This window comes from Pecten maximus, chromosome 1, assembly GCF_902652985.1.
Source record: "Pecten maximus chromosome 1, xPecMax1.1, whole genome shotgun sequence".
NCBI lineage: Eukaryota > Metazoa > Mollusca > Bivalvia > Pectinida > Pectinidae > Pecten > Pecten maximus.
Genome location: NC_047015.1, coordinates 8,911,745 through 8,931,276, shown reverse-complemented (window position 1 = coordinate 8,931,276; position 19,532 = coordinate 8,911,745). Strand labels below are relative to the sequence as shown.

Sequence of the window (19,532 nt, the reverse complement as noted above, 5' to 3'; positions counted from 1 at the left end):
GTTTCCAACCTCACACTCCGTACCGTGACAAATGATAAGCTTCCAACCTCACACTCCGTACCGTGACAAATGATAAGTTTCCAACCTCAACATTCTGTACCGTAACAAATGATAAGTTTCCAACCTCACACTCCGTACCGTGACAAATGATAAGCTTCCGTCTTCATGCTCATACAGACAAAATCCTTGTCAGAAGTAGCACACACACTCACATTATTAACATTGTACTGTAAAGCTTGACTTGTGCACCACAGAAGTATCTGTCCATATATGACCAGAGATGAACCTAATACTACAGTTAAAGTGGTGTTTCCATTGGATACTCGTCCTCGGCTGGACTAACACTTGGTTGTTCACCTGGAGATGGATCTGTATTTTTTGTTCCAAGTGTCCTTTGTACTTGTGCCTGCTCAGCAGTAGTGTGTGTGACTGTCACTATGGTTTGGCCACTAGCACCTGTAGTATTGACTGTGGGATTAGCACTAGTGGATGACCCCTGTGCCTGTTGGCTTGGGCCCTCTGTTCCTGCGGCTGTGTTAGATGGAGTGCTTGTACTTATAATGTTTATAGCACTAATGTTTGGAACCTCAATCTGAATGTCTCCACCAGTCACTACATTTCCATCATCATCACGGGGCAGTGATGGGCGTGAATGAGCGTTCTGGTCTGGTCCAACATGAGAGCGATATGTAGGTGGACGGGAGTTGGGTTGGTCTGCTCTAGAGGGTGGAAATGTGATTTGTATTCCAGTTCTCACTGTGCTAGCACGTGAGCGGTATGAGGGGGGTGGGGAGCTTGGTAAACTGTAATCCTCCACTGGAACATCGTCAAAGTTCCGGGGCTGGTTCTGGGCCATTACTAGCTGATGCTGAAACTCCTGCATCGATACATTGTATGACGGGGGTGGACGGCGGTACTGAAACTCGGGGTACATCACACCTGTTAAAAACAATACAGCACACTGTAAAACTAAAGTATAACACAGCATTTTCTGTTTTTCATTTCTTATTTGTTTTAGCTGCTGTGTAATCCATTGCAAGTGAATTGATGCAATGCTTCCAATCGCAGGCAGCTGGGACACATAAGCTTCCAATGGCAGGCAGCTGGGACACATTACAAAGGAAAGATGTTGGATAATTCATCAACAGATCACATTTAAACTATATCATAGCAAATCATAGAATTACCAAGTATCTATAAAACTGTATAGAATTATAGACACACCTCATAGACACACCTCATTAACGAGTGTGTATACCACTACAGTATAGAATTATAGATACACCTCATTAACGAGTGTGTATACCACTACAGTATAGAATTATAGATACACCTCATTAACGAGTGTGTATACCACTACAGTATAGAATTATAGATACACCTCATTAACCAGTGAATGTCACCTTGATTATCAGTCACCAATCTACCACAGCATTTTTCATTGCCGACAAAGATCAATAAATCAAAAAAAGACCGACATGCGTCATTACAAACCACTTTGTAGCTTTACTCATTCTATTTACTGAGACAATGATGACAGGTTTCCAGGCTAACATCAAACATTTCAATTACACCTTTCCATCTTACTTATAAAGGAGATATCTTTTTTTGCAACAGTCCATCATTTTTACTACCATATCTGATCAATTGTTTGTCAATATTAGACACAGGTAGGGGGTCTCCACGACCATCTTCACAAATAATTCATTCCCTTTTTGTTATCTAAACCTGATATCTTCTTATAATTGCCCTTGATAATATTTTACTGTTTTCATTTGCAGACATTCACAATTTCTGTGTACAGACTCTTTAAAATCTGAGAACAGGTTTTTCTTGTCAGCACATGACACAGTAATAGGTGGGTAGATATTTCAATGCTTCCAGTTAAATCTTATAACATGCTTCCTTAATTGTATGCCTGAATTTTCTGGTTACCTGATGAATATCTCCATACTACATAGTGACCCTCCCCTCACTACCGAGTGATTATCTCTGATACTGCCGAGTGATTATCCCTGATACTGCCGAGTGATTATCCCTGATACTGCCGAGTGATTATCCCTGATACTGCCGAGTGATTATCTCTGATACTGCCGAGTGATTATCCCTGATACTGCCGAGTGATTATCCCTGATACTGCCGAGTGATTATCCCTGATACTGCCGAGTGATTATCTCTGATACTGCCGAGTGATTATCCCTGATACTGCCGAGTGATTATCCCTGATACTGCCGAGTGATTATCCCTGATACTGCCGAGTGATTATCCCTGATACTGCCGAGTGATTATCCCTGATACTGCCGAGTGATTATCCCTGATACTGCCGAGTGATTATCTCTGATACTGCCGAGTGATTATCCCTGATACTGCCGAGTGATTATCCCTGATACTGCCGAGTGATTATCTCTGATACTGCCGAGTGATTATCTCTGATACTGCCGAGTGATTATCCCTGATACTGCCGAGTGATTATCCCTGATACTGCCGAGTGATTATCCCTGATACTGCCGAGTGATTATCCCTGATACTGCCGTGTGATTATCCCTGATACTGCCGAGTGATTATCCCTGATACTGCCGAGTGATTATCCCTGATACTGCCGAGTGATTATCTCTGATACTGCCGAGTGATTATCCCTGATACTGCCGAGTGATTATCCCTGATACTGCCGAGTGATTATCTCTGATACTGCCGAGTGATTATCCCTGATACTGCCGAGTGATTATCACTGATACTGCCGAGTGATTATCCCTGATACTGCCGAGTGATTATCCCTGATACTGCCGAGTGATTATCCCTGATACTGCCGAGTGATTATCCCTGATACTGCCGAGTGATTATCTCTGATACTGGCGAGTGATTATCCCTGATACTGCCGAGTGATTATCCCTGATACTGCCGAGTGATTATCCCTGATACTGCCGAGTGATTATCCCTGATACTGCCGAGTGATTATCTCCTCACTACCGAGTGATTATCCCTGATACTGCCGAGTGATTATCTCTGGTGATATGTATCACTGACCCTCCCCTCACTACCGAGTGATTATCCCTGGTGATATGTACCACTGACCCTCCCCTCACTACCGAGTGATTATCCCTGGTGATATGTATCACTGACCCTCCCCACACTGTCGAGTGATTATCCCTGGTGATATGTACCACTGACCCTCCCCACACTGTCGAGTGATTATCCCTGGTGATATGTACCACTGACCCTCCCCTCACTACCGAGTGATTATCCCTGGTGATATGTACCACTGACCCTCCCCTCACTACCGAGTGATTATCCCTGGTGATATGTATCACTGAACCTCCCCTCACTACCGAGTGATTATCCCCGGTGATATGTACCACTGACCCTCCCCTCACTGCCGAGTGATTATCCCTGGTGATATGTATCACTAACCCTCCCCTCACTGTCGAGTGATTATCCCTGGTGATATGTACCACTGACCCTCCCCTCACTACCGAGTGATTATCCCTGGTGATATGTACCACTGACCCTCCCCTCACTGTCGAGTGATTATCCCTGGTGATATGTACCACTGACCCTCCCCTCACTGCCGAGTGATTATCCCTGGTGATGTGTACCACTGACCCTCCCCTCACTACCGAGTGATTATCCCTGGTGATATGTATCACTGACCCTCCCCTCACTGCCGAGTGATTATCCTTGGTGATATGTATCACTGACCCTCCCCTCACTACCGAGTGATTATCCCTGGTGATAGGTACCACTGACCCTCCCCTCACTACCGAGTGATTATCCCTGGTGATATGTACCACTGACCATCCCCTCACTACCATTGATTATCCCTGGTGATATGTACCACTGACCCTCCCCTCACTACCGAGTGATTATCCCTGGTGATATGTACCACTGACCCTCCCCTCACTACCGAGTGATTATCCCTGGTGATATGTACCACTGACCCTCCCCTCACTGCCGAGTGATTATCCCTGGTGATATGTACCACTGACCCTCCCCTCACTACCGAGTGATTATCCCTGGTGATATGTACCACTGACCCTCCCCACACTGTCGAGTGATTATCCCTGGTGATATGTATCACTGACCCTCCCCTCACTACCGAGTGATTATCCCTGGTGATATGTACCACTGACCCTCCCCTCACTACCGAGTGATTATCCCTGGTGATATGTATCACTGACCCTCCCCTCACTACCGAGTGATTATCCCTGGTGATATGTACCACTGACCCTCCCCTCACTACCGAGTGATTATCCCTGGTGATATGTATCACTGACCCTCCCCTCACTACCGAGTGATTATCTCTTGTGATATGTACCACTGACCCTCCCCTCACTGCCGAGTGATTATCCCTGGTGATATGTACCACTGACTCTCCCCTCACTGCCGAGTGATTATCCCTGGTGATGTGTACCACTGACCCTCCCCTCACTGCCGAGTGATTATCCCTGGTGATATGTATCACTGAACCTCCCCTCACTACCGAGTGATTATCTCTGGTGATATGTACCACTGACCCTCCCCTCACTACCGAGTGATTATCCCTGGTGATCTGTACCACTGACCCTCCCCTCACTACCGAGTGATTATCCCTGGTGATATGTATCACTGACCCTCCCCTCACTACCGAGTGATTATCTCTGATGATATGTATCACTGACTCTCCCCTCACTGCCGAGTGATTATCCCTGGAGATATGTACCACTGACCCTCCCCTCACTACCGAGTGATTATCCCTGGTGATATGTATCACTGACCCTCCCCTCACTACCGAGTGATTATCTCTGATGATATGTATCACTGACTCTCCCCTCACTGCCAAGTGATTATCCCTGGTGATATGTATCACTGACCCTCCCCTCACTGCCGAGTGATTATCCCTGGTGATGTGTACCACTGACCCTCCCCTCACTGCCGAGTGATTATCTCTGATGATATGTATCACTGACTCTCCCCTCACTACCGAGTGATTATCCCTGGTGATATGTACCACTGACCCTCCCCTCACTACCGAGTGATTATCCCTGGTGATATGTATCACTGACCCTCCCCTCACTGCTGAGTGATTATCCCTGGTGATATGTACCACTGACCCTCCCCTCACTACCGAGTGATTATCCCTGGTGATATGTACCACTGACCCTCCCCTCACTGCCGAGTGATTATCTCTGGTGATATGTATTACTGACCCTCCCCTCACTACCGAGTGATTATCCCTGGTGATATGTACCACTGACCCTCCCCTCACTGACGAGTGATTATCCCTGGTGATATGTATCACTGACCCTCCCCTCACTGCTGAGTGATTATCCCTGGTGATATGTATCACTGACCCTCCCCTCACTACCGAGTGATTATCCCTGGTGATATGTACCACTGACCTTCCCCTCACTGCCGAGTGATTATCCCTGGTGATATGTATCACTGACCCTCCCCTCACTGCCGAGTGATTATCCCTGATGATATGTACCACTGACCCTCCCCTCACTACCGAGTGATTATCCCTGGTAATATGTACCACTGACCCTCCCCTCACTACCGAGTGATTATCCCTGGTAATATGTACCACTGACCCTCCCCTCACTACCGAGTGATTATCCCTGGTGATATGTATCACTGACCCTCCCCTCACTACCGAGTGATTATCCCTGGTGATATGTATCACTGACCCTCCCCTCACTGCCGAGTGATTATCCCTGGTGATATGTACCACTGACCCTCCCCTCACTACCGAGTGATTATCCCTGGTGATATGTATCACTGACCCTCCCCTCACTGCTGAGTGATTATCCCTGATACGTACCTCCATACCACTGACCCTCTCCGCGTCGCCGATGGTGACCATGGTGGCGGTGTCTCCTTTCTCTGGGCTGATGGCGAAAGTCACCAAGTCCAAATAATGCATGTAAAGGTTCATGACCCCTTGGTGTACATTTCCATCCAACAGCTACTACAACAACGAGCAGAACGCCCAAACCTGAAACACAGTAAGGGCGATATCTTTTAAAAGTTTGTAACAATACATCTACAAACCTGAAACACAGTAAGGGCGATATTTTTTGAAGGTTTGTAACAATACAACTACAAACAATGGCCTAGCTCAGGAAGTCTTACTTTGTTTCTTATAATTATCTTTAATGTTGATGTAACAATACCATATCATACCCACTGCTATCTAAACCTGATGATAGTGCACTTGGTGTAGATTTTTGTTAAATAACATTAATATCTAACAATTACTGGTACCAGACAAACATATCCTAGTTGAGACGAGAGAGGGTAATACATGCTGGAAAAAAACAAAGTCTCTTAGTTTCTTTTTATTTCAGTAAAAAATGAAATTGAAGTAAAGTATTGTATATCAGAGTCAGAGACCTTTAATCATAGCTAAATTAGGTCATACAAAATAGAATGATGCTGATTGTTTGTGGAAAATTGTATATAGCCCACTATTAAAGTATGTTTGAGTGTGAAGCAGGTTTGTATAGTTCTGAACCCTTTGTTACACCTTTACAGTCAGGTATGTACCACAGGGAAAATCATTACCACATCAATGTCTCACTTAGAATTTAACAGTCCACTCCATTTTCTCGTGCAAGTTCAGTGACCAGACTACAGGGAATCAGTGTAACTTTCTCTGTACCGATACATATAAATAGCTCATTCTGAAGTACGTCTCCTTTTGTAACAAACATATCTTTGTAATTTCAAAGTATCTTCACAAAAGGTCATGATCAGAGCATGGGGTTTTTTTTCTGAAGAAAGTAACAGTGTCCTAATCTGATGCAGTAATCATCCTCTTTAACATTCCTCTAAAGCTACCACCTTTTATAACAGCCAAGTATCCCACATATACACCTATTGACATCCCTACAAAGGAGTATCATACACCTATTGACATACCTACAAAGGAGTACCCTATACATACACCTATTGACATCCCTACAAAGGAGTACCCTATACATACACCTATTGACATCCCTACAAAGGAGTACCCTATACATACACCTATTGACATCCCTACAAAGGAGTATCATATACATACACCTATTGACATACCTACAAAGGAGTATCCCACACATACTCCTATTGACATCCCTACAAAGGAGTATCATATACATACACCTATTGACATACCTACAAAGGAGTATCATATACATACACCTATTGACATACCTACAAAGGAGTACCCTATACATACACCTATTGACATCCCTACAAAGAAGTATCATATACATACACCTATTGACATCCCTACAAACGAGTATCATATACATACACCTATTGACATCCCTACAAAGGAGTATCATATACATACACCTATTGACATCCCTACAAAGGAGTATCATATACATACACCTATTGACATCCCTACAAAGGAGTATCATATACATACACCTATTGACATACCTACAAAGGAGTATCCCACACATACACTTATTGACATCCCTACAAAGGAGTATCCCACACATACACCTATTGACATACCTACAAAGGAGTATCCCACACATACACCTATTGACATACCTACAAAGGAGTACCCTATACATACACCTATTGACATCCCTACAAAGGAGTATCCTATACATACACCTATTGACATACCTACAAAGGAGTATCATATACATACACCTATTGACATACCTACAAAGGAGTATCCTATACATACACCAATTGACATCCCTACAAAGGAGTATCCTATACATACACCTATTGACATGTCTACAAAGGAGTATCCTATACATACACCTATTGACATCCCTACAAAGGAGTATCATATACATACACCTATTGACATACCTACAAACGAGTATCATATACATACACTTATTGACAAACCTACAAAGGAGTGAGTATCCTATACATACACCTATTGACATCCCTACAAAGGAGTATCATATACATACACATATTGACATCCCTACAAACGAGTATCATATACATACACCTATTGACATACCTACAAAGGAGTACCCTATACACACACCTATTGACATACCTACAAAGGAGTATCCCACATATACACCTATTGACATACCTACAAAGGAGTATCCTATACATACACCAATTGACATCCCTACAAAGGAGTATCCTATACACACACCTATTGACATACCTACAAAGGAGTATCCCACACATACACCTATTGACATACCTACAAAGGAGTACCCTATACATACACCTATTGACATACCTACAAACGAGTATCATATACATACACCTATTGACATACCTACAAAGGAGTGAGTATCCTATACATACACCTATTGACATCCCTACAAAGGAGTACCCTATACATACACCTATTGACATCCCTACAAAGGAGTATCATATACATACACCTATTGACATCCCTACAAAGGAGTGAGTATCCCACACATACTCCTATTGACATCCCTACAAAGGAGTATCATATACATACACCTATTGACATACCTACAAAGGAGTACCCTATACATACACCTATTGACATACCTACAAAGGAGTATCCTATACATACACCTATTGACATCCCTACAAAGGAGTATCCCATATACACCTATTGACATCCCTACAAACGAGTATCATATACATACACCTATTGACATCCCTACAAAGGAGTATCCCACACATACACCTATTGACATCCCTACAAAGGAGTATCATATACATACACCTATTGACATCCCTACAAAGGAGTATCATATACATACACCTATTGACATACCTACAAAGGAGTATCCTATACATACACCTATTGACATCCCTACAAAGGAGTATCATATACATACACCTATTGACATCCCTACAAAGGAGTATCCTATACATACACCTATTGACATATACCTACAAACGAGTATCATATACATACACCTATTGACATCCCTACAAAGGAGTATCATATACATACACCTATTGACATACCTACAAAGGAGTATCCCACATATACACCTATTGACATCCCTACAAAGGAGTATCCTATACATACACCTATTGACATACCTACAAAGGAGTATCCCACACATACACCTATTGACATCCCTACAAAGGAGTATCCCACATATACACCTATTGACATCCCTACAAAGGAGTATCATATACATACACCTATTGACATCCCTACAAAGGAGTATCCCACACATACACTTATTGACATCCCTACAAAGGAGTATCCCACATATACACCTATTGACATCCCTACAAAGGAGTATCCTATACATACACCTATTGACATCCCTACAAAGGAGTATCCTATACATACACCTATTGACATATACCTACAAACGAGTATCATATACGTTTAAACATCTATTGACACCTCTACAAAGGAGTACCCTATACATACACCTTTTGACACCCAATAAACTGTATCCTACAAGTGTTAAGATAGGGAACCTTTTTACCAGGGTTATTTTAGTAAGACGGCCAAATTATGGAAGGCAAGAGATAAATATCTCAGAAAATTTTAGAGTAAAACCAGACATTAAATCCAGACCATATGCACAGATTGCATGGCCAGTATTAAGTAATTTAAAGGACTATCTCCATGGTTATCTAATGTGTGTTTCTGATCTACTACACCCAGGGTACTGTGTACTAGGAAAGTCAGAGAATCCTGGACTATCTCAAAATCTTGGCTATATCCCCAAACCAGGTATATATCTCCGAACCAAATCAGAAGATTGATATGTCTGTCAGATAATCTCCACAAAGTGTACCAAACCTTTAAAAGTAGAACACAAAGAACTGCCACACAACTCTAAATAAATCATTACATTTAACAACAAACATGTTCATAGTAAACAAGGCTTTTCTATGTAGATGGTGATAAAGGGTAGTATCTCTAACCAACCAAGACGGACATGATCTGTATGTGATCTCAAAATCAGGGTTACAAAGAGTTTACACTGCAAAATCAAATATTATTAAAGGAAACCAACAACATCTAGATCTGTTTATGACTAAAATCATAAGAGGCACATTTTACTGCAGACTCTAGATCTGGGTAATTGACTTACAATAAAAGTTTTGTATTTCACTTCCAGGGTTCATGAGTTCAATAGTTCAACAGGAATATGCTGAGTCAATGTCAATAATACTTTTTAAAGTTACAATTGTCATCAAGTTTCAGTGTATGTTTCTCTTTATTAAGGAGCTGGTACACTCAAGAGTGGAGTTCAGTTTATACAAACAATACTGTAGTATAACACCTTTGTAACGTCATCCTCATAATACACTGAAACTCTCTACTAAACCCTGATACATCATTATTATAGACGACACCCATGTATTTGAGATATATTACAGAATTAGGGATCAAGTGACCATTGGTATGTCTGTGTGTATGTTGAGGAGGGACATCAAGTGACCATTGGTATGTCTGTGTGTACGTTGAGGAGGGACATCAAGTGACCATTGGTATGTCTGTGTGTACGTTGAGGAGGGACATCAAGTGACCATTGGTATGTCTGTGTGTACGTTGAGGAGGGACATCAAGTGACCATTGGTATGTCTGTGTGTATGTTGAGGAGGGACATCAAGTGACCACTGGTCTGTAAACAATACCTTACATACCACTTATCACAATGCATACAATTGATCAGACTCCCACCCATTTACAGACACATCAGACATGACACAGTATTATAGTATATATTGAAGTAGGACTTGATTTAGCCAATCAGGACACACCACAATATTACCGTTTATTGAAGTATGGCTTTACTTAGTGGCCAATCAGAACATTCATCTGACATGACACAATAATACAGTCTATTGAAGAATGACTTTACTTCCTAATAGGACATTTAATAGATTTTCTGATTCTTTGTATATGAGGACCCTATATTTTTCCTTTATAAAGACATATGGTAAATATGGAGGAGACATTATGTCCTCCTTCTATTATATATATAGTCCCACAGTTCTAGAGCTAAAACACACACACACATGTACAGTACATGTAGGGTAATGCATTTGTACAATTTATAATATACTTCTCTGTAAATGTGAGATATCCCACAAAATTTTGTAAATTCAATGAACTATGTGTACAGAGGAGCCCACTTATTTGCATATCACTTATTTTAATAACCCGCTTATTTGCATAAAATAAGATATTGTACATTACAAATACATACTTATTATATTATTGCAAGCTAGAAAACATTAAATTGATTAAGTTTCTTTATATAACTGGGTCATATTAAAGTCGCCAGTACAATATACCATACACAGAATCTGTCATGAACCAGTACAAAATACCATACACAGAATCTGTCATGAACCAGTACAAAATACCATACACAGAATCTGTCATGAACCAGTACAATATACCATACACAGAATCTGTCATGAACCAGTACAATATACCATACACAGAATCTGTCATGAACCAGTACAAAATACCATACACAGAAGCTGTTATAAATTAGTGTAAAATATGACATAATTTATGCAAGATAGCAATGAAATACTGTTGTCATTAACAACGAATAAAGTCTGTATATTTATACCCAGATACAGATTTATCATTAATTGGGTATCATATTTCTGGGACCCGGACCTAAATTCTGTGTCAGCCATACTAAACTTTATTATGTATACACAGACAGAAATGTGTATAGCTCTGACATGATCATATACTGTGGACCAGACACCTCCCAGTGATATATACCGTGGACCAGACACCTCCCAGTGATATATACCGTGGACCAGACACCTCCCAGTGATATATACCGTGGACCAGACACCTCCCAGTGATATATACTGTGGACCAGACACCTCCCAGTGATATATACCGTGGACCAGACACCTCCCAGTGATATATACCGTGGACCAGACACCTCCCAGTGATATATACCGTGGACCAGACACCTCCCAGTGATATATACTGTGGACCAGACACCTCCCAGTGATATATACCATATATACCGTGGACCAGACACCTCCCAGTGATATATACCGTGGGCCAGACACCTCCCAGTGATATATACCGTGGACCAGACACCTCCCAGTGATATATACTTAATGACACCAAACCTTTCATATTTAACAACTTTGTTTACATCAAAGGATGTCTTTTAAACACTCACTTTAAATGTGTTATTGGAGTTAGTGATCAGTGAGCAACAAAATGTCCATGCATAACCATTTATACCATATATACCATATATATATAACTATGGCATTTATACCATATATATATAACTATGGCATTTATACCATATATATATAACTATGGCATTTATACCATATATATATAACTATGGCATTTATACCATATATATATAACTATGGCATTTATACCATATATATATAACTATGGCATTTATACCATTTATACCATATATATATAACTATGGCATTTATACCATTTATACCATATATATATAACTATGGCATTTATGCCATATATACCATATACATAACTAGGGCATTTATACCATATACATAACTAGTGGGGTGACACCTAAAGGAGTGTCACAGAAAGAATGAAGTGTAGTTAGGGAAGATAACTCTGGATGAGCACGAAAGACAGAAAAAAATAAATGCTGAGGGTGATACAGAAATGTCCGTCTTGAGTTCAGAGGTTCCATGCACGAGTCCTGGTTTACATCAAAATCGTTCAATGTCAATATTTCGACCAATAAGAAGCATCAGCGTGGTTATATGGCAAGAAAATCCGTGAGGTTGAATTTGCATCTAAAATTTGACCGATTGAATTCCTCAATGTGGTTGCTATGGCAATGAATCCCATGTGATTGAATTCGAATTCCCCTATTTACAAAAATGTACCATTTTGCATCCAAATCCATTGTCTAAACTTCGACAAATCAGAAGCCTTGATATGGCAATGATACTCATGCAATGGAATTCGCAGTCCCCTAATACCAATATATACCATATACCAATGGTAATCGAAATCAAACAATATCTAAATTTTCACCAGTCAGAGGCAAATAAGTCTGTGGCGGCCCTCTTGGCTGACCGATCCGAAAATAAAAGATCAGTTGCAAACCCCATGACATTGAAGAACATTTGTGTCAATTTTTTTTTTAAGTTGGGCACTAAATAGATTATTGGTTATCTTATAACACTGGTAACCCCAAAAACCTTTATTTTCTTTCCTTTAGCATAAATACCTTCACTTGCTCTTAATTTCCTCACTTTCACTTAATTTTCTCACTTGCATTTAATTTATTCGCGCGACATTTAAAACTCTCAAATACGTTTGAATATTAATACTGGCGCGAGGAAATTGCAGGTTTGAGGGTTACCACTGTAATAATTTTCATAATTCTTCAGTTTTCTGGAATATGACACATTAATTGATTATGAGACATCAATTGGCATCTATGCAAGCATACGTTAGGGTCTCTCGTGTGTTGTTGTTCAGTGAGGTAGTCACCCACTACTATAAGGAGACCCAGCCTCAAAACGATCCTGATTGCAATATATACACGTGGTGATAAAACGACCAAACAATCAACCCTAAGTTCATCTTAGTAACAGATGTACTCGCGGTATTCTAATCGATAAATAATTACATATACGATCAAAGATAAAAACAAATGTCATGTATATCATTATGATGTCAAAATCAGGGCTTCTAGGGACCACAGAACCAAATCAAAAATAGATTGTGGGTTTTTCCCGTTTGGGCAGAAGATTTAATAGGAAGGTGAATGCATCCGGGCCTACTGATTGGATATTTAGGTGACTGGTGACGTAACATCCGCCACCTCTCGATAAAATACGACCCTTTTTCAAAACCCTATTGTGGCCGTTCTATGAAAGATATAGAAAAACTAAAGATACGGTTTTCTTCAGAACTATCTCTTCTTGTTATGTTTGGAGTTTCAGATTTTTGGATTGAAACGCTGATTTTTAAGGACCGGTTAAACAGAAGCTACCGGTCAAAATGACGATTTTGGCATGTTTGACCCAAAATATCTCATAAATAACAATTTCCACAGGGATACCACACACATCCAGACCTAGATTGAGTCGAGTTTTACAATGGTTCAAAAAACCATAGAGATTGTATGTGCCATTTTTTCCACCCTCAAATCGCTACAATAGCCGGCAAAATGGGTGCATTAGCCCATACTTTCATTTCGCTCCGCAAGGAACGATAACTGAGTTATCGCCCCTTACTACACTCCATTCTTTACTAGGGCATTTATACCATATACATAACTAGGGCATTTATACCATATACATAACTAGGGCATTTATACCATATACATAACTAGGGCATTTATCATATACTGTATACATAACTAGAGCATTTATACCATATATACCATATACATAACTAGGGCATTTATACCATATACATAACTAGGGCATTTATACCATATATACCGTATACATAACTAGGGAAATTATACCATATACATAACTAGGGCATTTACACCATAAACATAACTAGGGCATTTATACCATATACATAACTAGGGCATTTACACCATATACATAACTAGGGCATTTATACCATATACATAACTAGGGCATTGATACCATATACATAACTAGGGCATTTATACCATATACATAACTAGGGCATTTATTATATACTGTATACATAACTAGGGCATTTATACCATATATACCATATACATAACTAGGGCATATAGTCACATTTCTAAATAATTATCAGTAGACATTTAACATATTTCAAATATTGCTGAAATGAGATAATTATATTATAGTTTCTAATCCTAAGAGTGCATGGATGTTAAACCTGTTGGTTATAAAAAGACACTACACTGTCTATAGGGCAATGTGAGGCCAAGATCCACATTTCTGATCAAACTTCATTTTTTAAAGAACAAAAGAGAAAAAACTTTCAGGAATGATGTAATACAGATCCAGCTATATTAAGACCTAAACTGGATATAACCTTTGGTATTATCGGTGTAACAAGAGGAAAGCTGTTTGAGATAAACAAGTGAGATAAATATAATAAAGGTTTTCTTAAAGGAAATTCTATATGCAAATTGAGGCCAGTCATCTTTCAGAAATGTTCATCAAAGCAATCGTACTAATCTGTTTTTCTCTGTGAAAAAGGTTGTTAACCCTTGAGCTAATAGTCACATCACAGAGAGAAAATCATTGCCCTCTTCCTTTCATTTATTTCATTATACTGAATTAATTCTGTGGTGGAAAGGACGAAAAAATAAATCAGTCACTGTGATATGTATATACCACATATATCTATATACATAACCTGTAGTAAGTCACTACGATATTGATATATATAATCCACTATTGTTTCCAATACCAGTCATTAACTGATCAACTATATACATGTACCGGGGGCTGTTGACCTGCCTTCAGTTTTTCTCTGTTAATATTTCCTGTAACTTATAATCTGAAGTAACATCATAAACTCTATCTCCATATAAATCACATCCCCTTACCAAAGCACTTGTTAATTCTATTTCTTGAGGGTTGATTCTTTTGAAATGTTGACAATGACCCTATAAATTTCCTGATGTTTGAGTCCCTAGGGAGATGATGTTATCTGGAGGAAAGCTGTGGCTGGTTTGTGTTAAGAAGGTTTAGCAAGTGATCTATTACAACTGTACACAAATAGCCTGGGGTTGTCACAGGTAAGTACAGGTAAGTACAGGTATCCCAGGTATCACCATACCTGTAATCAGTATGTGTGGACTTACCATAAATATACACATAAAGATTCAGGACTCTCTAGAAGTTTACACACATCTATAACTACTCACAATAGTAATTACACTTAAGGCATATCTGGTCCAGGATCCTATGACATGGCAGAACTTATGCACATTTATGCATATAGTACTGGTGTTATTATATCGTATGTGAAGTCATTTAAGCATTGAACGTAGCGCTTCATGTTGAATTTGCCTCTGTCCAGTTGGCATTCATATTGACTATGAATGCCAACTGAAAGCCGTTCAATGCTTATATTTACCATCTGCGATTTTTTATTTGTCGTGCGATTTTTTTTTTTTTAATTTTCAAATTCAAATTTCAGTTGGCAGTTCATAAGCTGGTGAACTCTCAACTGAATTGGTAGGGTTATATAGTGGCAGTGCCATACAATGGTAAATATAATGTGGTCACCAAGATGTTAGATAAATGAATCGCCTGAAGATGGCTGTTAGGCCCGAAAACGTCAGCGAAACACAACAGTTGTCGTGTTGAATTTATATTTTTTAACTATAGTACTACATATATATATGTCTGTTGTAACTTATGTAAGTTTATTAATTATATTGCCATCAAACTACTACTTTATGTTAATATGCTAATAATTAAAGTTGAATTTAATTTAAATACTTAAAAAAAAAAACATGTACATACCGGATAGTATTTTTAGTACATTGTATCTGTATTCATTTTTGAAGGTTATACATAAGAAAAATGGCTTTAACCAGGTATAAATACAGTTGGCATGTATATACATATGGTAGAAATTTTAAAGAATGATTTTTATGGTATATATGGTAATTTAAGTTTGGTGTTGTGAGTGATCCTAAGACATGCTATCGATCAAAATTTCTGGTGGAAGTCTCGCCAGTTGTCACGGTGAAACCTGGACCAACAAGATTAGTTTGGTATGAGACATCCATACCATCATTACTGATGAAGGATGCTTCAATAGCAGACATCAACATCACAATAAACAAATTATACTATATATAGACAATGTCACAATTAACTAATTATAGACTATAGACAATGTCACAATTAACTAATTATAGACTATATATAGACAATGTCACAATTAACAAATTATAGACTATACATAGAAAATGTCACAATTAACTAATTATAGACTATATATAGACAATGTCACAATTAACTAATTATAGACTATATATAGACAATGTCACAATTAACTAATTATAGACTATATATAGACAATGTCACAATTAACTAATTATAGACTATATATAGACAATGTCACAATTAACTAATTATAGACTATATATAGACAATGTCACAATTAACTAATTATAGACTATATATAGACAATGTCACAATTAACTAATTATAGACTACTTCACTGATATACAATGTCACAACAAGGTATAAAGATCTCTCGAGTCCTCCATGATTGACTCTGGACAAATGTTTATGACAAAGATATGGTTTGCAGAGTAGCATTAATATTGAAATAATATTTTTAGTCACAGTTATTCAGGAGGAAGAAGCCAAGGTGAGGTCAATTAAGTTATACTTGAAAATATCAAAACGAAATTTGGAAACTGATATTACTAGATTTTTCAACAACATATTACATCATTACATAGTTTTAATACAAATGTATATCAAATGGTGTCTTTATAAAACTGTGAGCTCCTTTACAAAACAATCTAAACACAATCAAACATACTTAAAAGGTTTACTACATGATATATGCATTATCATTTAAGCAAAATAAATGTTGGCAATCCATGAAAAATCCATTTATTTTCTACTTAACTGGTGATCAACATTCCTTCAAATAATAATGATATCCAGATGATAATTAAGTTATTGATTAAGATTGACATATAAAGTGGCCCAGTTCTGTTCTAGGTGTTTTTCTCCTTATTTAAATGAGGTTAATAGCCAGATTTCTGGAGAATTAAATGTTATATCACTAAGCCTGTACCCTTGAAGCTTATTTGATCGTAGATAAGACCAACACCTGGGAAGCCAGGTATAGCTCTACACAATCTCCAGGTGGTCAAAACATGAAGGTCAACAGGTAAAAAATGTTTTCCATGGCTGTATAGATCAACACTAAAATTACATCAACTGTAATCTGACCTCTAATATCCCAGCTGTGTAATCCTAATTATGTTATAATGAACCGGTCACATGACTGAACCAGAGACTGACCACACGCCATTATAACCCTGTGATTACCACACACAATGGTTATAAAGGACTATTACCCTGGCCATTATGTTAACCACTAAACACCAGTACACATCTACCAATCTTCTCTTTTAAATTATGTAAGTTCTTTCCTTTGTGTTGAATAACTTAAATAGATACACTATGAAATGTGATGACCTTTATCTGACCTTCAGCTTGAGGATGGTGTTGATCGACCCCCATCACTGGTTTGTTTGTAGATATATAGGCGGATATATATAAAGGTTATAACATGATCAATGATGGCCAACCTTTACTGTACCCCTTCACTGTGGTTCAGGATATAACACCAAAACAAATATCAGACTTCAGTAAGAACATTACATTATATATTCTTGAACAGATTTTGTGATATAACATTACATATGGGTATGTACATTAAAATCAATATCTACGTATACCTTGCCCTTCATGCAGTATTCAGTAATATTCATACATGTACTTAAATCCAAAGGTTCACAATGGATTATAAACAACTTCTACTGAACTAATGGTAGTTAGAATGTTCACTTCTACTGAACCAATGGTAATTAGAGTGATCACTTCTACTGAACCAAAGGTAATTAGAGTGATCACTTCTACTGAACTAATGGTAGTTATAGAATGATCACTTCTACTGAACCAATGGTAGTTATAGAATGATCACTTCTACTGAACTAATGGTGGTTATAGAATAATCACTTCTACTGAACTAATGGTAATTAGAGTGATCACTTCTACTGAACTAATGGTAGTTATAGAATGATCACTTCTACTGAACTAATGGTAGTTATAGAATGATCACTTCTACTGAACTAATGGTAATTAGAGTGATCACTTCTACTGAACCAATGGTAGTTAGAGTGATCACTTCTACTGAACCAATGGTAATTAGAGTGATCACTTCTACTGAACCAATGGTAATTAGAGTGATCACTTCTACTGAACCAATGGTGGTTAGAATGATCACTTCTACTGAACCAAAGGTAGTTAGAATGTTCACTTCTACTGAACCAATGGTAATTAGAGTGATCACTTCTACTGAACCAATGGTAGTTAGAGTGATCACTTCTACTGAACTAATGGTAGTTATAGAATGATCACTTCTACTGAACTAATGGTAGTTATAGAATGATCACTTCTACTGAACCAATGGTAGTTATAGAATGATCACTTCTACTGAACTAATGGTAGTTATAGAATGATCACTTCTACTGAACCAATGGTAGTTATAGAATGATCACTTCTACTGAACCAATGGTAGTTATAGAATGATCACTTCTACTGAACCAATGGTAGTTATAGAATGATCACTTCTACTGAACTAATGGTAGTTATAGAATGATCACTTCTACTGAACTAATGGTAGTTATAGAATGATCACTTCTACTGAACCAATGGTAGTTATAGAATGATCACTTCTACTGAACTAATGGTAGTTAGAGTGATCACTTCTACTGAACTAATGGTAATTAGAATGATCACTTCTACTGAACTAATGGTAGTTATAGAATGATCACTTCTACTGAACTAATGGTAGTTAGAATGATCACTTCTACTGAACCAATGGTAGTTAGAGTGATCACTTCTACTGAACTAATGGTAGTTAGAATGATCACTTCTACTGAACTAATGGTAGTTATAGAATGACCACTTCTACT

At 38.5% G+C, this 19,532-nt stretch overlaps 1 protein-coding gene across 7 annotated transcripts in view; it reads right to left on the bottom strand.

Annotated features, from left to right (window-relative positions):
* Positions 1-19,532, bottom strand: part of LOC117324085 — a 35,279-nt gene that overhangs the window by 4,252 nt on the left and 11,495 nt on the right. For 5 of the 7 annotated variants that reach the window (XM_033879721.1, XM_033879757.1, XM_033879748.1 and 2 more), the window contains exons 4-5: positions 5,798-5,971; positions 10-939 (exon numbers count right to left, since the gene is read on the bottom strand). In XM_033879721.1, coding sequence (XP_033735612.1) covers positions 299-939; positions 5,798-5,971 — 815 coding nt within the window. In that variant the 3' untranslated portion in view covers positions 10-298. The remainder of the gene's footprint in view (positions 1-9; positions 940-5,797; positions 5,972-19,532) is intronic. The other 2 variants (XM_033879738.1, XM_033879728.1) reach the window with 2 other exon arrangements.